Source organism: Haliotis cracherodii, unplaced genomic scaffold (assembly GCF_022045235.1).
Source record: "Haliotis cracherodii isolate W230 unplaced genomic scaffold, xgHalCrac1.p SCAF_10, whole genome shotgun sequence".
NCBI classification, from domain to species: domain Eukaryota; kingdom Metazoa; phylum Mollusca; class Gastropoda; order Lepetellida; family Haliotidae; genus Haliotis; species Haliotis cracherodii.
Window position 1 is genome coordinate 58,859,760 of NW_027266265.1, and position 22,510 is coordinate 58,882,269.

Below are 22,510 nucleotides of genomic sequence, written 5' to 3' on the forward strand. Positions count from 1 at the left end.
ATTTTATAGTGTTGATTTTATGTTGACCTATTTCATTTTCTGCGAAACTTATCAATGGCGGCCACCATAGAGGAAGCCGAAATGCGGTTGCTAGCGATTGTATTTGTGATCTTTTCTTTTGTTTCGTATGGATCAGCATCAGCTAGTGACACTTTCAAAGAAGAGTTGTTCATAAAGCCTCTAGACAGCGGCCATACATATTTCCATTTCCAGTTCACCACAATTTGGAACGCGTCTATTCAAGACCGCGAAACATGTACGTCGTGTATCCTAATTTCGTGTGTTTGATGCGGAAATGACCGTTTCTCTCGGGTTGTACTATGGTATTCAAAGAAAACTTAACTCTGGTCTCTTGGACAACAACAAAATATGATGAACTGTTTATGCCTTTGTTGTCAGTGGAGATGTCTTTTTGTATGTTTCAGTGTATACGCTTGAATTCACAGCTCAAGAATCAATAATTGATCATCCGTGTTCAGGGATACTTGTTTTAGAATTGCTAATTCAAATAGCATTTTGCATCAGTGCATTAACTCTTTTATGGGCAAAATTGCAGTTTACTTGGTGTATCCTATCATGCTTATTGGCTCAGGCTGCCTGCTGTAGCTCTTAGTTCCCTAATCTCGATGCCTCTTCCATCATTTGGGTTGGTTAGGGTAGGTCGCCCCCATCTCCAGTGTTAGCAATTGGCTCTAGTCCTGTAGTCCTTGCCAAACTGCCCAATATTTGGTTTGTTTCTACTGCTGAAATTTACTCTATCCTTAGTCTTTGGATCCCCTTTTCAATCAAGCATTGCTTCATTAATTGAGGTTGGACACCTCTTTTCAACCAAACACCCCTTTGTGATCCTTCGGGTTAGTTTTGGGTTAGCTATCTCTTTTAATGAATGAGTCCATTTTAATTTGAGGGAAAAAAAGACAATTTTTATCAAGGTTCGAGTTTCTTTGAATAAAAGGCTTCTGCATATGCCCATAAACACATGACAATGGTAAACATTCAGTTGCTGGTCACTTGGTAGACAAGCAATAGTAATTTGTGTAGCGCCCATGGTCCGGTGGTCAAGTTTTGGCAGACTAGATTAACTTGATTGGCTTCAAGCTTGCAAGTGAGTTTGATCCCCTTTTATAGATTCATGAACTGTAAATAACTGATTTGTGCTATTTTTTTTATAATTTGGCATCTTGGTCTTGGTATCTGTAACCTTGGTAACATATCATCACCAGGATAATCAAGTAACCACTTTGCACTGACCTTATTGGTGTGTATGTGTCAGCAATAACAATCACAGGAAAGTTAAATAGTGATAAGTAATTAATCATCTTATTCAGTTTTTGTATTTTCTTCCAGTTCATCACTATCGGCTGTTCCCTAAGTCTTTAGGCGACGTTGTTTCAACGTATGGCGTACAGGAGCTACACCTGTCTCAGACCCAGGGCCTCTGGCGCCATGAGAAATGGGGGTACCCAGTGGAAGATGCCCCACCTGGAGCCGAGTTCTGGGTTTGGTTCAAACCAACTGTGAAAAAGTATGATTTTTGTGGGGTTTTCTATCTTTGGCCAAAAAACACTAGTCCTCTAGTGTCATACCTTGTCCACACTTATTGGTTCTAAATACAGCATGTATGACTCCTGTATGTTCTGTTCCCAGTGTGGACCAGACGTGGGCGGAGCTCGTCAATGCTGTGTCAGGACTGTTCTGTACCTCACTTAATTTCCTGGATGGAAAATCAACCGTTGCCCCAAGATGGAGTTTCCGTCCGCGAGGTGTGGCCACCGAGGGCTACACCTACAGCACCAAGTTTGTCCGTTACGGCGCCCTCCCCAGTGAGATTGTGTGTACTGAGAATCTCACCCCATGGAAGAAGCTTCTCCCCTGTAATACAAAGGTAGGATTCCTGTCACATGACCTGTCACATGACCCTCAACATAACTTCCACGTCAATATCTTCACTCTGTCAGTTCCAAAACAAAATCATTGGTGCAATGGTAGTTCTGACAGGGAGATTGTTTTAAGAACCTTCGCAGACTCTTTCATGGGCAACAACGAAACAGTGTGAGTAATTATGGTTTTGAAATTTTTTGTTCAACTGACAAAATGTGCAACGATTTTTGTTTTTTTCCTTGTTGCTACATGTCCTGTGTCTGTCTACCACCAGGTGGGGCTTGCAACTCTCTTCAAGGCCGTGAAGCTGTACGATGCCTCCTACCATTCACTGGCCACGCACATCCGGCCCGTCTGCCAGGTCAGCTGTTCTCTGAAAACGTTTCAGCAACATCAGAACCTCATACTCTGCTTCTTAAGTAACACGTTAGGTGCTCAGAAAGTTCCTAACTAAATGAGAGGGGAGAGGGTTGGTGGGAAGGATTTACTCATGAAAACCCTCTTGTTCCTCAAAGCTATCAATGTCATGTGACGCTCATATGTTTATATCTAAGAACAGGATCAGCCCTATGATATCTTTGTTACTAATTATAGAAGCTTCATGATCACCTACATTGCTGACAAGACAGTTGTTGGGCCCTCCTAAAGCATATAACCAATTTGACATTTAGTAACACATGCCATAAGATATTGAAATCTTTCAATAAAAATCATGTTATCATTTTAGAAAAGTAATTCACACATCCTTATCCCATCAACACACTCACATCAGCCTCAGTTTGACACAGCAGTCACAGCCTTAATCTGCTGTTGTTGTAAGCATCTCTCATCAATAGATTTGTGTGTAATAAAAGAATAATGTTGGTGAGGATTTATATTTGGCCTTTTCCTGAGATGTGATGAGTGTATTGTTGTGACAACGGTATGTTTACTTGACAGGATCCTGGGTGCAGGCAACAAGCTATAGAGCTCAGCCTCAGCCTCTCCCTGGTGGTGGACACAACGGTCATCAACGCAGGCTATCCCAGTAAGTAGAATGTCAGGCTATCCCAGTAAGTAGAGCGTCAGGCTATCCCAGTAAGTAGAGCGTCAGGCTATCCCAGTAAGTAGAGTGTCAGGCTATTCCAGTAAGTACAGTATCAGGCTGTCCCAGTAAGTAGAGTGTCAGGCTATCCCAGTAAGTAGGGTGTCAGGCTATTCCAGTAAGTAGAGCGTCAGGCTATCCCAGTAAGTAGAGTGTCAGGCTATCCCAATAAGTAGGGTGTCAGGCTATTCCAGTAAGTAGAGTGTCAGGCTATCCCAATAAGTAGGGTGTCAGGCTATTCCAGTAAGTAGAGTGTCAGGCTATCCCAGTAAGTAGAGTGTCAGGCTATTCCAGTAAGTAGAGTGTCAGGCTATCCCAGTAAGTAGAGTGTCAGGCTATTCCAGTAAGTAGAGTGTCAGGCTATCCCAGTAAGTAGAGTGTCAGGCTATCCCAGTAAGTAGGATGTCAGGCTATCCCAGTAAGTAGAGCGTCAGGCTATCCCAGTAAGTAGAGTGTCAGGCTATTCCAGTAAGTACAGTATCAGGCTGTCCCAGTAAGTAGAGTGTCAGGCTATCCCAGTAAGTAGGGTGTCAGGCTATTCCAGTAAGTAGAGTGTCAGGCTATCCCAGTAAGTAGGGTGTCAGGCTATTCCAGTAAGTAGAGCGTCAGGCTATCCCAGTAAGTAGAGTGTCAGGCTATCCCAATAAGTATGGTGTCAGGCTATTCCAGTAAGTAGAGTGTCAGGCTATCCCAATAAGTAGGGTGTCAGGCTATTCCAGTAAGTAGAGTGTCAGGCTATCCCAGTAAGTAGAGTGTCAGGCTATTCCAGTAAGTAGAGTGTCAGGCTATCCCAGTAAGTAGAGTGTCAGACTGTCGCAGTAAGTAGAGGGTCAGGCTATCCCAGTAAGTAGGATGTCAGGCTATCCCAGTAAGTAGAGCATCAGGCTATCCCAGTAAGTACAGTATCAGGCTATCCCAGTAAGTACAGTATCAGGCTATCCCAGTAAGTAGAGTATCAGGCTATCCCAGTAAGTACAGTATCAGGCTATCCCAGTAAGTAGGATGTCAGGCTATCCCAGTAAGTACAGTATCAGGCTATCCCAGTAAGTACAGTATCAGGCTATCCCAGTAAGTAGAGTATCAGGCTATCCCAGTAAGTACAGTATCAGGCTATCCCAGTAAGTACAGTATCAGGCTATCCCAGTAAGTACAGTATCAGGCTATCCCAGTAAGTACAGTATCAGGCTATCCCAGTAAGTAGAGTGTCAGGCTGTCCCAGTAAGTACAGTGTCAGGCTGTCCCAGTAAGTAGAGTGTCAGGCTATCCCAGTAAGTACAGTATCAGGCTATCCCAGTAAGTAGAGCATCAGGCTGTCTCAGTAAGTACAGTATCAGGCTATCCCAGTAAGTACAGTATCAGGCTATCCCAGTAAGTACAGCATCAGGCTATCCCAGTAAGTACAGCATCAGGCTATCCCAGTAAGTACAGTATCAGGCTGTCCCAGTAAGTAGAGTGTCAGGCTGTCCCAGTAAGTAGAGTGTCAGGCCATCTGAGTCTGTGAACAACGTACAATTTAAGGTTACATGGCTCTCATCACCGGCATCATTCATCACATCATTCATTATCAACAATATTCATCGCAACATCATTCATCACCAGCATCATTCATCTCATCATTCATCCGATCATTCATCCCAACATCATTCATCCCAACATCATTCATCACCAGCATCATTCATCACATCATTCATCACAACATCATTCTTTACCAACATCATTCATCACAACATCATTCATCACTAGCACCATTCATCACATCATTCATCACAACATCATTCTTTACCAACATCACAACATCATTCATCACAACTTCATTCATCACCAACATCATTCATCACAACATCATTCATCACAACATCATTCATCACCAACATCATTCATCACAACATCATTCATCATCAGCATCATTCAACACAACACCCTTTCATCTCAACATCATTCATCACCAGCACCATTGATCACAACATCATTCATCACCAGCATCATTCATCACAACATCATTCATCACCAGCATCATTCATCACCAGCATCATTCATCACAACATCATTCATCACCAACATCATTATAACTTATAATCATGCCAAGTACTGACTTGTTGTACTTTGTGTTTAGATTGGTCCTTGAAGAGCGTGATCTCTCATCACATCATTCATCACATCATCATTCATCACATCATTCATCACATCATCATTCATCACCAGCATCATTCATCACATCATTCATCACATCATTCTTTACCAACATCATTCATCATCAGCATCATTCAACACAACACCTTTTCATCTCAACATCATTCATCACCAGCACCATTGATCACAACATCATTCATCACCAGCATCATTCATCACATCATCATTCATCACATCTCTCATCACATCATTCTTCACATCATTCATCACATCATCATTCATCACAACATCATTCATCACCAGCATCATTCATCACATCATTCATCACAACATCATTCTTTACCAACATCATTCATCACAACATCATTCATCATCAGTATCATTCAACACAACATCCTTTCATCTCAACATCATTCATCACAAGCACCATTGATCACAACATCATTCATCACCAGCATCATTCATCACCAGCATCATTCATCACAACATCATTCATCACAACATCATTCATCACCAACATCATTATAACTTATAATCATGCCAAGTACTGACTTGTTGTACTTTGTGTTTAGATTGGTCCTTGAAGAGCGTGTTTGGCCACTCCCTGTCCACTCAGTGTCCGCTGTCCAGCATCAGTGCCGTGTACGTGGATGTCTCGGACCAGGACGTAAGTTGCACACACCACGAGGTCACTTTGTTCTGTTGTAAGTTGTCATCAGGATTCCTGACTCTGGAAACCATGGTAACCATGTTTTTTGTTGCAGGCAAAGAAGTTCAAGCTGACACCGGAGCCGACCCGTCGAGAGACGTTTGTTCGTGGCGGAGATTCGAGGATGTACGCAGTGTATGATGTTGGTGAAGCTACCTCCAGTGGGAAGATCCTCAACATTGCAGCTAGATTTGATAGAGCACTCACCTTCTTCGACATTCAGCCTCCCCCATTGTTTACTCAGCGATACATCACAGGTCAGTATCAGACACTCTACCACCTCCTTCACAGAGACAACCACCTCTCACAGACACACAACCACCTCTCTCAAAGACACACAACCACCTATCTCTCAGACACACAACCACATCTCTCACAGACACACAACCACCTCTCTCACAGACACACAACCACCTCTCTCACTGCCACACAACCATCTCTCTCATAGACACACAACCACCTCTCTCACAGACACACAACCACCTCTCTCACAGACACACAACCACCTCTCTCACAGACACACAGAACCACCCACAGTATCAGCCACTCAGTAGTGCATGTATGTAGATACTGTGATATCATTGTGTCAGCATCTACTGTCTCTGTCGACAGGTTATGGCCTCGAGAGAGGAGGTGTGATGTGTGAAGTCCACAACACGCTGTCGTCCAACTTGACGGTGATCTACATGGATACCTTGCCGTGGTTCATGCGAGTCTTCTACAAGTCACTCACCATCAACAACAATGGCACCACCATCCGACCCTGTGAGTAGCCCCACCCCACCACCATCACCCCCCACAACCACCACCATCATCACCACCACCATCACCATCATCACCACCACCACCACCATCACCCCACCACCATCACCCCTCACAACCACCACCATCACCCCCCACAACCACCACCATCATCACCACCACCATCACCATCATCATCACCACCACCATCACCATCATCACCACCACCACCATCACCCCACCACCATCACCCCTCACAACCACCACCATCACCCCCCACAACCATCATCACCACCACCCACCACCCCCACCACCACCATCACACACCCACCACACCCACCACCACCATCATCCCCCACAACCACAACCGCATCCATCATCACCAATACCACACACCCACCACAACCACCATCACCCCCCCACAACCATCATCACCAACACCACACACCCACCACAACCACCATCACCCCCCACAACCACAACCATCATCACCAACACCACACACCCATCACAACCACCATCACCCCCCACAACCACAACCATCATCACCAACACCACACACCTACCACAACCACCATCACCCCCCCACAACCATCATCACCAACACCACACACCCACCACAACCACCATCACGCCCCCACAACCATCATCACCAACACCACACACCCACCACAACCACCATCACCCCCCCACAACCACAACCATCATCACCAACACCACACACCCACCACAACCACCATCACCCAACCACAACCATCATCACCAACACCACACACCCACCACAACCACCATCACCCTCCCACAACCACAACCATCATCACCAACACCACACACCCACCACAACCACCATCACCCAACCACAACCATCATCACCAACACCACACACCCACCACAACCACCATCACCCTCCCACAACCACAACCATCATCACCAACACCACACACCCACCACCACCATCATCCCCCACAACCACAACCGCATCCATCATCACCAATACCACACACCCACCACAACCACCATCACCCCCCACAACCATCATCCCCCACAACCACAACCGCATCCATCATCACCAATACCACACACCCACCACAACCACCATCACCCCCCACAACCACAACCATCATCACCAACACCACACACCCATCACAACCACCATCACCCCCAATACCACAACCATCATCACCAACACCACACACCTACCACAACCACCATCACCCCCCCACAACCACAACCATCATCACCAACACCACACACCCACCACAACCACCATCACCCAACCACAACCATCATCACCAACACCACACACCCACCACAACCACCATCACCCCCCCACAACCACAACCATCATCACCAACACCACACACCTACCACAACCACCATCACCCCCCCCACAACCACAACCATCATCACCAACACCACACACCCACCGAAACCACCATCACCCAACCACAACCATCATCACCAACACCACACACCCACCACAACCACCATCACCCCCCCACAACCACAACCACAACCATCATCACCAACACCACACACCCACCACAACCACCATCACCCCCCACAACCACAACCACAACCACCATCACCCCCCCCACAACCACAACCATCATCACCAACACCACACACCCACCACAACCACCATCACCCCCCCCACAACCACAACCACAACCACCATCACCCCCCCCCCCCCCCCCACAACCACAACCATCATCACCAACACCACACACCCACCACAACCACCATCACCCCCCCACAACCACAACCATCATCACCATCATCACCCCCCACCACCATCTCCCCCCATCACCATCACTCCTCACTACCATCACCCCCCACAACCACCACCATCATCATCATCACCACCACACACCCACCACAACCACCATCACCATCACTCCTCACTACCATCACCCCCCCCCACAACCACCACAATCATCATCATCACCACCACCCACCCACCACAACCACCATCACTCCCCCACAACCACAACCATCATCACCATCATCACCCCCCACCACAACCACCATCACCCCCCACAACCACAACCATCATCAGCAACACCACACACCCACCACAACCACCATCACCCCCCACAACCACAACCATCATCACCAACACCACACACCCACCACAACCACCATCACCCCCCACAACCACAACCATCATCACCATCATCACCCCCCACCACCATCTCCCCCCATCACCATCACTCCTCACTACCATCACCCCCCACAACCACCACCATCATCATCATCACCACCACACACCCACCACAACCACCATCACTCCCCCACAACCACAACCATCATCACCATCATCACCCCCCACCACCATCACCCCCCATCACCATCACTCCTCACTACCATCACCCTCACAACCACCACCATCACCATCACTCCTCACTACCATCACCCTCACAACCACCACCATCATCATCATCACCATCACACACCCACCACAACCACCATCACCCCCCACAACCACAACCATCATCACCCCCACCACCATCACCCCCCACAACCACAACCATCATCACCCCCACCACCATCACCCCCCACAACCATAACCACCACCACCACCACCACACACACACACCACCACCCCCACCACCATCACCCCCCACAACCACCATCACCCACCACCATCACCCCCCCCCCACCACCACCACAAACCCACCACAACCACCATCACCCCCCATCACCATCACTCCTCACTACCATCACCCCCCACTACCACCACCATCATCATCATCATCACCATCACACACCCACCACAACCACCATCACCATCACCCCTCACTACCATCACCCCCCCACAACCACCACAATCATCCGCCACCAGGTTTATGTGCTTCAGTGTTATGAAATGATATGTACAACCATATTCATGACCTGATTAATGAAGTGTAAGGTTGTTGTTTTTTCTTCAGTCAAAATCCACTACATTCCCGGCAAAGACCGAAGTAGATCTTACCAGTTTGAGATTGTGTTCCGGCTCCGAGCGAACTCGGTGACAACAATAAGCTATGAGTTTGAGCGAGCATTTCTCAAGTGGACAGAATACCCCCCAGATGCTAACCATGGTTTCCCCATCAACTCCGCCATCATCTCCACGGTGCTCACTGACGCCAGCAACTATACCTCCCCCGGCCAGGAATCATCTGTCTTTGGAACAAGGTGAGATAACTCTCATCTCTAGCAGGGTGAGAAAAATCATCTCTAGCAGGGTGAGATAACTCATCTCTATTAGGGTGAGATAATTCAGTCTCATGTCTAGCAGGGTGAGATAAATCAGTCTCATCTCTAGCAGGGTGCGATAACTCATCTCTAGCAGGGTGAGATAACTCATCTCTAACAGGGTGAGAAAACTCAGTCTCATCTCTGTCAGGGTGAGATAACTCTGTCTCATCTCTATCAGGGTGAGATAACTCATCTGAAGCAGGGTGAGATAACTCGTCTCTATCATGGTGCTACCTATCATCTGGAACTGTATCTTCTGCAAAGGGAGATAAGTGTTACCGCTCACCGGATGATGTTATTTTGCAATGGCTATGTTTGCACAAAGCTGGTTGATATTCTCAGGATGGATGTGTAGTCTAACAGAGTAACTCTTGTAAAGAAAGTAAACTGTCACAGTCGGGCAAGTTTTCCATGTCTAGTTTTGATGAAGCTGGTTGATATTTTCAGCATGAAGGATGAATCAGACCAGTTCTTCCTGAGAATACACACAGAGTCACTGCTGGTGTCACTCCCAACCCCGGATTTCAGCATGCCCTACAACGTCATATGTCTAGCCTGCACCGTCGTCGCCATCGCGTTCGGCTCCATCCACAACCTCACCACCAGGCGCTTCATCGTCTCTGACCCCAGCAAGAAGAAGGGCCTCCTGGCCAAGGTCAAGGCATTTTTCAGGAAGGGAGAGAAGAAAGCAGAGGAGAAAGCGGAGGAAGAGTCTGAGGAGAAGAGTGGAGAAGAAGTGAAAAATAGAGACAATAATGAAAGTAGTACCACGAGGAAGAGGAAGGATGCTGGGAAGGATTAGTCTGTGATATCTGGTGAATGTGTGGGTGTGTGTGTGAATGTTTGGGTGACTGACTGACTGAATGGGTGGGTGGGTGTATGAATGTGTGGGTGACTGACTGAATGTGTGGGTGACTGACTGAATGTGTGAGTGGGTGTGTGAATGTGTGGGTGGGTGGATGACTGACAGAATGTGTGGGTGACTGACTGAATGTGTGAGTGGGTGTGTGAATGTGTGGGTAAGTGACTGAATGTGTGGGTGAGTGACTGATCCACACATTCCTCACACCCACCCACACATTCAGTCACTCACCCACACATTCAGTCACTCACCCACACATTCAGTCACTTACCCACACATTCACACACCCACTCACACATTCAGTCAGTCACCCACACATTCAGTGTGTGTAAGTTTGTTGCATCCTTCCCCTACGTAGAATGTCAGTTGTGTGGTCCAGATTTACACATGATGTTTCCTACTGAGTGAGAGAGAGGAGTGTAGTTTAACTTAATGAAGCTGGTGTTAGATACTGCCGAGTGAGAGAGAGGAGTGTAGTTTAACTTAATGAAGCTGGTGTTAGATACTGCCGAGTGAGAGAGAGGAGTGCAGTTTAACTTAGTGAAGCTGGTGTTAGATACTGCCGAGTGAGAGAGAGGAGTGTAGTTTAACTTAGTGAAGCTGGTGTTAGATACTGCCGAGTGAGAGAGAGGAGTGTAGTTTAACTTAATGAAGCTGGTGTTAGATACTGCCGAGTGAGAGAGAGGAGTGTAGTTTAACTTAATGAAGCTGGTGTTAGATACTGCCGAGTGAGAGAGAGGAGTGCAGTTTAACTTAGTGAAGCTGGTGTTAGATACTGCCGAGTGAGAGAGAGGAGTGTAGTTTAACTTAGTGAAGCTGGTGTTAGATACTGCCGAGTGAGAGAGAGGAGTGCAGTTTAACTTAGTGAAGCTGGTGTTAGATACTGCCGAGTGAGAGAGAGGAGTGTAGTTTAACTTAATGAAGCTGGTGTTAGATACTGCCGAGTGAGAGAGAGGAGTGCAGTTTAACTTAGTGAAGCTGGTGTTAGATACTGCCGAGTGAGAGAGAGGAGTGCAGTTTAACTTAGTGAAGCTGGTGTTAGATACTGCCGAGTGAGAGAGAGGAGTGCAGTTTAACTTAGTGAAGCTGGTGTTAGATACTGCCGAGTGAGAGAGAGGAGTGCAGTTTAACTTAGTGAAGCTGGTGTTAGATACTGCCGAGTGAGAGAGAGGAGTGTAGTTTAACTTAGTGAAGCTGGTGTTAGATACTGCCGAGTGAGAGAGAGGAGTGTAGTTTAACTTAATGAAGCTGGTGTTAGATACTGCCGAGTGAGAGAGAGGAGTGCAGTTTAACTTAGTGAAGCTGGTGTTAGATACTGCCGAGTGAGAGAGAGGAGTGTAGTTTAACTTAGTGAAGCTGGTGTTAGATACTGCCGAGTGAGAGAGAGGAGTGTAGTTTAACTTAGTGAAGCTGGTGTTAGATACTGCCGAGTGAGAGAGAGGAGTGTAGTTTAACTTAGTGAAGCTGGTGTTAGATACTGCCGAGTGAGAGAGAGGAGTGTAGTTTAACTTAATGAAGCTGGTGTTAGATACTGCCGAGTGAGAGAGAGGAGTGTAGTTTAACTTAGTGAAGCTGGTGTTAGATACTGCCGAGTGAGAGAGAGGAGTGTAGTTTAACTTAGTGAAGCTGGTGTTAGATACTGCCGAGTGAGAGAGAGGAGTGCAGTTTAACTTAGTGAAGCTGGTGTTAGATACTGCCGAGTGAGAGAGAGGAGTGCAGTTTAACTTAATGAAGCTGGTGTTAGATACTGCCGAGTGAGAGAGAGGAGTGTAGTTTAACTTAATGAAGCTGGTGTTAGATACTGCCGAGTGAGAGAGAGGAGTGTAGTTTAACTTAATGAAGCTGGTGTTAGATACTGCCGAGTGAGAGAGAGGAGTGCAGTTTAACTTAATGAAGCTGGTGTTAGATACTGCCGAGTGAGAGAGAGGAGTGTAGTTTAACTTAATGAAGCTGGTGTTAGATACTGCCGAGTGAGAGAGAGGAGTGCAGTTTAACTTAATGAAGCTGGTGTTAGATACTGCCGAGTGAGAGAGAGGAGTGTAGTTTAACTTAATGAAGCTGGTGTTAGATACTGCCGAGTGAGAGAGAGGAGTGCAGTTTAACTTAATGAAGCTGGTGTTAGATACTGCCGAGTGAGAGAGAGGAGTGCAGTTTAACTTAATGAAGCTGGTGTTAGATACTGCCGAGTGAGAGAGAGGAGTGTAGTTTAACTTAATGAAGCTGGTGTTAGATACTGCCGAGTGAGAGAGAGGAGTGTAGTTTAACTTAATGAAGCTGGTGTTAGATACTGCCGAGTGAGAGAGAGGAGTGCAGTTTAACTTAATGAAGCTGGTGTTAGATACTGCCGAGTGAGAGAGAGGAGTGCAGTTTAACTTAGTGAAGCTGGTGTTAGATACTGCCGAGTGAGAGAGAGGAGTGTAGTTTAACTTAGTGAAGCTGGTGTTAGATACTGCCGAGTGAGAGAGAGGAGTGTAGTTTAACTTAATGAAGCTGGTGTTAGATACTGCCGAGTGAGAGAGAGGAGTGTAGTTTAACTTAATGAAGCTGGTGTTAGATACTGCCGAGTGAGAGAGAGGAGTGCAGTTTAACTTAGTGAAGCTGGTGTTAGATACTGCCGAGTGAGAGAGAGGAGTGTAGTTTAACTTAGTGAAGCTGGTGTTAGATACTGCCGAGTGAGAGAGAGGAGTGCAGTTTAACTTAGTGAAGCTGGTGTTAGATACTGCCGAGTGAGAGAGAGGAGTGTAGTTTAACTTAATGAAGCTGGTGTTAGATACTGCCGAGTGAGAGAGAGGAGTGCAGTTTAACTTAGTGAAGCTGGTGTTAGATACTGCCGAGTGAGAGAGAGGAGTGTAGTTTAACTTAGTGAAGCTGGTGTTAGATACTGCCGAGTGAGAGAGAGGAGTGTAGTTTAACTTAATGAAGCTGGTGTTAGATACTGCCGAGTGAGAGAGAGGAGTGTAGTTTAACTTAATGAAGCTGGTGTTAGATACTGCCGAGTGAGAGAGAGGAGTGTAGTTTAACTTAGTGAAGCTGGTGTTAGATACTGCCGAGTGAGAGAGAGGAGTGTAGTTTAACTTAATGAAGCTGGTGTTAGATACTGCCGAGTGAGAGAGAGGAGTGTAGTTTAACTTAATGAAGCTGGTGTTAGATACTGCCGAGTGAGAGAGAGGAGTGTAGTTTAACTTAGTGAAGCTGGTGTTAGATACTGCCGAGTGAGAGAGAGGAGTGTAGTTTAACTTAATGAAGCTGGTGTTAGATACTGCCGAGTGAGAGAGAGGAGTGTAGTTTAACTTAGTGAAGCTGGTGTTAGATACTGCCGAGTGAGAGAGAGGAGTGCAGTTTAACTTAATGAAGCTGGTGTTAGATACTGCCGAGTGAGAGAGAGGAGTGTAGTTTAACTTAGTGAAGCTGGTGTTAGATACTGCCGAGTGAGAGAGAGGAGTGCAGTTTAACTTAATGAAGCTGGTGTTAGATACTGCCGAGTGAGAGAGAGGAGTGTAGTTTAACTTAGTGAAGCTGGTGTTAGATACTGCCGAGTGAGAGAGAGGAGTGCAGTTTAACTTAATGAAGCTGGTGTTAGATACTGCCGAGTGAGAGAGAGGAGTGTAGTTTAACTTAGTGAAGCTGGTGTTAGATACTGCCGAGTGAGAGAGAGGAGTGTAGTTTAACTTAATGAAGCTGGTGTTAGATACTGCCGAGTGAGAGAGAGGAGTGTAGTTTAACTTAATGAAGCTGGTGTTAGATACTGCCGAGTGAGAGAGAGGAGTGCAGTTTAACTTAGTGAAGCTGGTGTTAGATACTGCCGAGTGAGAGAGAGGAGTGTAGTTTAACTTAATGAAGCTGGTGTTAGATACTGCCGAGTGAGAGAGAGGAGTGTAGTTTAACTTAGTGAAGCTGGTGTTAGATACTGCCGAGTGAGAGAGAGGAGTGCAGTTTAACTTAATGAAGCTGGTGTTAGATACTGCCGAGTGAGAGAGAGGAGTGTAGTTTAACTTAGTGAAGCTGGTGTTAGATACTGCCGAGTGAGAGAGAGGAGTGCAGTTTAACTTAGTGAAGCTGGTGTTAGATACTGCCGAGTGAGAGAGAGGAGTGTAGTTTAACTTAATGAAGCTGGTGTTAGATACTGCCGAGTGAGAGAGAGGAGTGCAGTTTAACTTAGTGAAGCTGGTGTTAGATACTGCCGAGTGAGAGAGAGGAGTGTAGTTTAACTTAATGAAGCTGGTGTTAGATACTGCCGAGTGAGAGAGAGGAGTGCAGTTTAACTTAGTGAAGCTGGTGTTAGATACTGCCGAGTGAGAGAGAGGAGTGCAGTTTAACTTAGTGAAGCTGGTGTTAGATACTGCCGAGTGAGAGAGAGGAGTGCAGTTTAACTTAATGAAGCTGGTGTTAGATACTGCCGAGTGAGAGAGAGGAGTGTAGTTTAACTTAATGAAGCTGGTGTTAGATACTGCCGAGTGAGAGAGAGGAGTGTAGTTTAACTTAATGAAGCTGGTGTTAGATACTGCCGAGTGAGAGAGAGGAGTGCAGTTTAACTTAGTGAAGCTGGTGTTAGATACTGCCGAGTGAGAGAGAGGAGTGTAGTTTAACTTAATGAAGCTGGTGTTAGATACTGCCGAGTGAGAGAGAGGAGTGCAGTTTAACTTAATGAAGCTGGTGTTAGATACTGCCGAGTGAGAGAGAGGAGTGCAGTTTAACTTAGTGAAGCTGGTGTTAGATACTGCCGAGTGAGAGAGAGGAGTGCAGTTTAACTTAGTGAAGCTGGTGTTAGATACTGCCGAGTGAGAGAGAGGAGTGCAGTTTAACTTAGTGAAGCTGGTGTTAGATACTGCCGAGTGAGAGAGAGGAGTGTAGTTTAACTTAGTGAAGCTGGTGTTAGATACTGCCGAGTGAGAGAGAGGAGTGCAGTTTAACTTAGTGAAGCTGGTGTTAGATACTGCCGAGTGAGAGAGAGGAGTGTAGTTTAACTTAATGAAGCTGGTGTTAGATACTGCCGAGTGAGAGAGAGGAGTGCAGTTTAACTTAGTGAAGCTGGTGTTAGATACTGCCGAGTGAGAGAGAGGAGTGCAGTTTAACTTAGTGAAGCTGGTGTTAGATACTGCCGAGTGAGAGAGAGGAGTGCAGTTTAACTTAATGAAGCTGGTGTTAGATACTGCCGAGTGAGAGAGAGGAGTGTAGTTTAACTTAATGAAGCTGGTGTTAGATACTGCCGAGTGAGAGAGAGGAGTGTAGTTTAACTTAATGAAGCTGGTGTTAGATACTGCCGAGTGAGAGAGAGGAGTGTAGTTTAACTTAGTGAAGCTGGTGTTAGATACTGCCGAGTGAGAGAGAGGAGTGCAGTTTAACTTAGTGAAGCTGGTGTTAGATACTGCCGAGTGAGAGAGAGGAGTGTAGTTTAACTTAATGAAGCTGGTGTTAGATACTGCCGAGTGAGAGAGAGGAGTGTAGTTTAACTTAGTGAAGCTGGTGTTAGATACTGCCGAGTGAGAGAGAGGAGTGTAGTTTAACTTAGTGAAGCTGGTGTTAGATACTGCCGAGTGAGAGAGAGGAGTGTAGTTTAACTTAATGAAGCTGGTGTTAGATACTGCCGAGTGAGAGAGAGGAGTGTAGTTTAACTTAGTGAAGCTGGTGTTAGATACTGCCGAGTGAGAGAGAGGAGTGTAGTTTAACTTAGTGAAGCTGGTGTTAGATACTGCCGAGTGAGAGAGAGGAGTGTAGTTTAACTTAGTGAAGCTGGTGTTAGATACTGCCGAGTGAGAGAGAGGAGTGTAGTTTAACTTAGTGAAGCTGGTGTTAGATACTGCCGAGTGAGAGAGAGGAGTGCAGTTTAACTTAATGAAGCTGGTGTTAGATACTGCCGAGTGAGAGAGAGGAGTGCAGTTTAACTTAGTGAAGCTGGTGTTAGATACTGCCGAGTGAGAGAGAGGAGTGCAGTTTAACTTAATGAAGCTGGTGTTAGATACTGCCGAGTGAGAGAGAGGAGTGCAGTTTAACTTAATGAAGCTGGTGTTAGATACTGCCGAGTGAGAGAGAGGAGTGCAGTTTAACTTAGTGAAGCTGGTGTTAGATACTGCCGAGCTCCGCTACAGAAACACATTACGCATGATGCACTACTGTGAGAGAGTGAGTTGAATTTAACACCGCTTTGAGCAATATTCAGTTATATAACGGCGTGTCAGCTTATTGTGGGAGGTCTCAAACATTTATCACTTTGGTGAAATCCACGAGCACAGGGTGTGGTGCTGACAAATCTGGAAACATAATCGTGGAGAACCAAGATTCAAACCCACAATGATAGGTGTCTGGTGTGCCCAGGGGGTGCACAGGGAAGTGAAGCTGTTTACACGACTGTCCCGTGCCCCCGATGCACCGGCGCACATTAACGCTGTAGTGACACTGAGAACATCATGACGTGCTGTGCCAAGGTTAAGGTCAAGTGTTTGGCTTACAGTATGCTTGTCACATGATGCTGTGGGGGTGTTGACGATGATGATAATTATGAATATTATAATCAGTGAGGGGTTAGTAGAAGTCATAGATAGGAAGTTTTGCATCATGTCTACGAGGGGGGAACAAAGAAGATGATGTTGAACATTGACTGCTTTTTATTTGTGATGTTTGTTTAAATAAAATATGCGAGATTATAACATGATCATTATTGACTTGATGTCCATTATCATGGACCTTTACATGCCATTTAATGGATTCATTCTCAGTCTGAAATCAAAAGTAATCCATCATACCAAGTACTGACTTTAATGATGACAGCTGAGTTCTAGTCTGTCAGGCAGGATGAGCAGATTAACCTGTGACATCTGTGTCAGATCGTCTCACATTGCCTTCAGATGTTGCAAACTGACAGTTACGAAGATTATAATTTTATTATTAGTCTTGTTCAGATGTGATGCCACTTGTTATTATGTCAACCAGTCTGATTACCCTGGTCTTGTACAAATGGTCTTTCACTGCAGCGTTCACCAGTCACCTGGCATACAGACAATCAGGTGTGGCCTTCCACTGCATTGTTTACCAGTCACCTGGCATACAGACAATCAGGTGTGGCCTTCCACTGCATTGTTCACCAGTCACCTGGCATACAGACAATCAGGTGTGGCCTTCCACTGCATTGTTCACCAGTCACCTGGCATACAGACAGTCAGGTGTGGCCTTCCACTGCAGCGTTCACCAGTCACCTGGCATACAGACAATCAGGGCTGGCCCACGTGTTACTGCTTCTGATGGCTGCAGGATGTTCTACTGACTGCTCTGACTGGAATCTGTGGTCATTGGGGAGGGGGTTACTGCTTCTGATGGCTGCAGGATGTTCTACTGATTGCTCTTACTGGAGTCTGTGGTCATGGGGGGGGGTGTTACTGCTTCTGATGGCTGCAGGATGTTCTACTGACTCCTCTGACTGGAGTCTGTGGTCCTGGGGGGGGGGGGGGGGGGGGGGGGGGGGGGTTACTGCTTCTGATGGCTGCAGGATGTTCTACTGACTCCTCTGACTGGAGTCTGTGGTCCTTGGGGGGGGGTGGGGGTTGTTACTGCTTCTGATGGCTGCAGGATGTTCTACTGACTCCTCTGACTGGAGTCTGTGGTCATGGGGGGGGGGGAAGTTACTGCTTCTGATGGCTGCAGGATGTTCTACTGACTCCTCTGACTGGAGTCTGTGGTCATGGAAAGGGGGGGGGGGGGGGGGGGTTACTGCTTCTGATGGCTGCAGGATGTTCTTCTGACTGCTCTTACTGGAGTCTGCTGTCATGTAGGGGTGGGTTACGGGGACAACAGACATCTGGGTGTACGTGTTGCTTGTTTATTTGGTAGGACCAGTATGGCAAGAACATTGGGATTGATGTCTTAGGTTACAGTTTTCCAGTCTCAATGTTGTAATTCATTTATCTGTGACCAGCTATGATCTATGCAGCTTCCAGCATACACTGACCAGCTGTGCAGCATGTCGATTCACTGAAAGTCTAACTAGATCCTCCACTTTTACTGGACTCCTTCACTCTGCAGGTAGATTTCCTTGCTTCGCTCTCTGTGCAGGTAGATTTCCTTGCTTCTCTCTCTGTGCAGGTAGATTTCCTTGCTTCGCTCTCCGTGCAGGTAGATTTCCTTGCTTCTCTCTCTGTGCAGGTAGATTTCCTTGCTTCTCTCTCTGTGCAGGTAGATTTCCTTGCTTCGCTCTCTGTGCAGGTAGATTTCCTTGCTTCGCTCTCTGTGCAGGTAGATTTCCTTGCTTCTCTCTCTGTGCAGGTAGATTTCCTTGCTTCGCTCTCTGTGCAGGTAGATTTCCTTGCTTCGCTCTCTGTGCAGGTAGATTTCCTTGCTTCGCTCTCCGTGCAGGTAGATTTCCTTGCTTCGCTGTCTGTGCAGGTAGATTTCCTTGCTTCGCTGTCTGTGCAGGTAGATTTCCTTGCTTCGCTCTCTGTGCAGGTAGATTTCCTTGCTTCGCTGTCTGTGCAGGTAGATTTCCTTGCTTCGCTGTCTGTGCAGGTAGATTTCCTTGCTTCGCTCTCTGTGCAGGTAGATTTCCTTGCTTCGCTCTCTGTGCAGGTAGATTTCCTTGCTTCGCTCTCCGTGCAGGTAGATTTCCTTGCTTCGCTCTCCGTGCAGGTAGATTTCCTTGCTTCGCTGTCCGTGCAGGTAGATTTCCTTGCTTCGCTGTCTGTGCAGGTAGATTTCCTTGCTTCGCTCTCTGTGCAGGTAGATTTCCTTGCTTCGCTCTCTGTGCAGGTAGATTTCCTTGCTTCGCTGTCTGTGCAGGTAGATTTCCTTGCTTCGCTGTCTGTGCAGGTAGATTTCCTTGCTTCGCTCTCCGTGCAGGTAGATTTCCTTGCTTCGCTGTCTGTGCAGGTAGATTTCCTTGCTTCGCTCTCTGTGCAGGTAGATTTCCTTGCTTCGCTCTCTGTGCAGGTAGATTTCCTTGCTTCGCTGTCTGTGCAGGTAGATTTCCTTGCTTCGCTGTCTGTGCAGGTAGATTTCCTTGCTTCGCTGTCTGTGCAGGTAGATTTCCTTGCTTCGCTGTCTGTGCAGGTAGATTTCCTTGCTTCGCTCTCTGTGCAGGTAGATTTCCTTGCTTCGCTGTCTGTGCAGGTAGATTTCCTTGCTTCGCTGTCTGTGCAGGTAGATTTCCTTGCTTCGCTGTCTGTGCAGGTAGATTTCCTTGCTTCGCTGTCTGTGCAGGTAGATTTCCTTGCTTCGCTCTCTGTGCAGGTAGATTTCCTTGCTTCGCTGTCTGTGCAGGTAGATTTCCTTGCTTCGCTCTCTGTGCAGGTAGATTTCCTTGCTTCGCTCTCTGTGCAGGTAGATTTCCTTGCTTCGCTCTCCGTGCAGGTAGATTTCCTTGCTTCGCTCTCCGTGCAGGTAGATTTCCTTGCTTCGCTGTCTGTGCAGGTAGATTTCCTTGCTTCGCTGTCTGTGCAGGTAGATTTCCTTGCTTCGCTCTCTGTGCAGGTAGATTTCCTTGCTTCGCTGTCTGTGCAGGTAGATTTCCTTGCTTCGCTGTCTGTGCAGGTAGATTTCCTTGCTTCGCTGTCTGTGCAGGTAGATTTCCTTGCTTCGCTGTCTGTGCAGGTAGATTTCCTTGCTTCGCTCTCTGTGCAGGTAGATTTCCTTGCTTCGCTCTCTGTGCAGGTAGATTTCCTTGCTTCGCTGTCTGTGCAGGTAGATTTCCTTGCTTCGCTGTCTGTGCAGGTAGATTTCCTTGCTTCGCTCTCTGTGCAGGTAGATTTCCTTGCTTCGCTGTCTGTGCAGGTAGATTTCCTTGCTTCGCTCTCTGTGCAGGTAGATTTCCTTGCTTCGCTCTCTGTGCAGGTAGATTTCCTTGCTTCGCTGTCTGTGCAGGTAGATTTCCTTGCTTCGCTGTCTGTGCAGGTAGATTTCCTTGCTTCGCTCTCTGTGCAGGTAGATTTCCTTGCTTCGCTGTCTGTGCAGGTAGATTTCCTTGCTTCGCTCTCTGTGCAGGTAGATTTCCTTGCTTCGCTCTCTGTGCAGGTACATTTCCTTGCTTCGCTCTCTGTGCAGGTAGATTTCCTTGCTTCGCTCTCTGTGCAGGTAGATTTCCTTGCTTCGCTCTCTGTGCAGGTAGATTTCCTTGCTTCGCTGTCTGTGCAGGTAGATTTCCTTGCTTCGCTGTCTGTGCAGGTAGATTTCCTTGCTTCGCTCTCTGTGCAGGTAGATTTCCTTGCTTCGCTGTCTGTGCAGGTAGATTTCCTTGCTTCGCTGTCTGTGCAGGTAGATTTCCTTGCTTCTCTCTCTGTGCAGGTAGATTTCCTTGCTTCGCTGTCTGTGCAGGTAGATTTCCTTGCTTCGTTGTCTGTGCAGGTAGATTTCCTTGCTTCGCTCTCTGTGCAGGTAGATTTCCTTGCTTCGCTGTCTGTGCAGGTAGATTTCCTTGCTTCGCTCTCTGTGCAGGTAGATTTCCTTGCTTCGCTCTCTGTGCAGGTAGATTTCCTTGCTTCGTTGTCTGTGCAGGTAGATTTCCTTGCTTCGCTCTCTGTGCAGGTAGATTTCCTTGCTTCGCTCTCTGTGCAGGTAGATTTCCTTGCTTCGCTCTCTGTGCAGGTAGATTTCCTTGCTTCGCTCTCTGTGCAGGTAGATTTCCTTGCTTCGCTGTCTGTGCAGGTAGATTTCCTTGCTTCGCTGTCTGTGCAGGTAGATTTCCTTGCTTCGCTCTCTGTGCAGGTAGATTTCCTTGCTTCGCTGTCTGTGCAGGTAGATTTCCTTGCTTCGCTGTCTGTGCAGGTAGATTTCCTTGCTTCTCTCTCTGTGCAGGTAGATTTCCTTGCTTCGCTCTCTGTGCAGGTAGATTTCCTTGCTTCGTTGTCTGTGCAGGTAGATTTCCTTGCTTCGCTCTCTGTGCAGGTAGATTTCCTTGCTTCGCTGTCTGTGCAGGTAGATTTCCTTGCTTCGCTCTCTGTGCAGGTAGATTTCCTTGCTTCGCTGTCTGTGCAGGTAGATTTCCTTGCTTCGCTGTCTGTGCAGGTAGATTTCCTTGCTTCGCTCTCTGTGCAGGTAGATTTCCTTGCTTCGCTCTCTGTGCAGGTAGATTTTAGAGCAGTTTTTCACAGTTGTCCATGACAGATTTAGTATAAGGCTGCCTTCAATGTCCATCTGAGACATGATTTGTTTGTGTTGGTGTATGTGGGAAGTGTCTTCGTCTGATGATAGACGACAGTTCACACAGTCCTCCCATGCCACACAGGACATGAGTTGAGACATGGTGCCATGTGGGTCACTCACAGTTCCACCCTTCATCCAGCATGTGCTGATAGTGACATGAGTTGAGACATGGTTCCATGTGGGTCACTCACGGTTCCGCCCTTCATCCAGCATGTGCTGATAGTTAGTGACATGAGTTGAGACATGGTGCCATGTGGGTCACTCACGGTTCCGCCCTTCATCCAGCATGTGCTGATAGTGACATGAGTTGAGACATGGTGCCATGTGGGTCACTCACAGTTCCACCCTTCATCCAGCATGTGCTGATAGTTAGTGACATGAGTTGAGACATGGTTCCATGTGGGTCACTCACAGTTCCACCCTTCATCCAGCATGTGCTGATAGTTAGTGACATGAGTTGAGACATGGTGCCATGTGGGTCACTCACAGTTCCGCCCTTCATCCAGCATGTGCTGATAGTGACATGAGTTGAGACATGGTGCCATGTGGGTCACTCACAGTTCCACCCTTCATCCAGCATGTGCTGATAGTTAGTGACATGAGTTGAGACATGGTTCCATGTGGGTCACTCACGGTTCCGTCCTTCATCCAGCATGTGCTGATAGTTAGTGACATGAGTTGAGACATGGTTCCATGTGGGTCACTCACAGTTCCACCCTTCATCCAGCATGTGCTGATA

At 47.0% G+C, this 22,510-nt stretch overlaps 2 protein-coding genes across 2 annotated transcripts; one reads left to right on the forward strand and one right to left on the reverse strand.

Annotated features, from left to right (window-relative positions):
* The first annotated feature begins 54 nt into the window (after positions 1 to 54).
* LOC139453055 (GPI transamidase component PIG-T-like) lies at positions 55 to 11,100 on the forward strand. The gene is made up of 10 exons (XM_071234681.1): positions 55 to 256; positions 1,348 to 1,525; positions 1,648 to 1,885; positions 2,156 to 2,242; positions 2,821 to 2,908; positions 5,668 to 5,762; positions 5,860 to 6,061; positions 6,417 to 6,569; positions 9,479 to 9,725; positions 10,236 to 11,100. Exons 1-10 carry the CDS (start codon positions 55 to 57, stop codon positions 10,588 to 10,590), a joined length of 1,845 nt encoding a protein of 614 aa, XP_071090782.1. The 3' UTR covers positions 10,591 to 11,100.
* A 7,539-nt stretch (positions 11,101 to 18,639) lies between these two features.
* Positions 18,640 to 21,870, reverse strand: LOC139453940 (zinc finger CCCH domain-containing protein 13-like). Its single transcript, XM_071235383.1, has one exon. The coding sequence runs from the start codon at positions 21,868 to 21,870 to the stop codon at positions 18,640 to 18,642; it is 3,231 nt and encodes a 1,076-aa protein (XP_071091484.1).
* Positions 21,871 to 22,510: the final 640 nt, after the last annotated feature.

What these genes read in the sequence shown, in the direction of transcription:
- LOC139453055 (XM_071234681.1), top strand. Translation starts at nt 55, where the DNA reads ATGGCGGCCACCATAGAGGAAGCCGAAATGCGGTTGCTAGCGATTGTA. An exon ending in TTCTCCCCTGTAATACAAAG is followed by an intron (nt 1,886 to 2,155) that starts GTAGGATTCCTG and finishes GTCTACCACCAG; the next exon opens with GTGGGGCTTGCAACTCTCTT. An exon ending in TACTCAGCGATACATCACAG is followed by an intron (nt 6,062 to 6,416) that starts GTCAGTATCAGA and finishes CTCTGTCGACAG; the next exon opens with GTTATGGCCTCGAGAGAGGA.
- LOC139453940 (XM_071235383.1), bottom strand. Translation starts at nt 21,870, where the DNA reads ATGTCTCAACTCATGTCCTGTGTGGCATGGGAGGACTGTGTGAACTGT.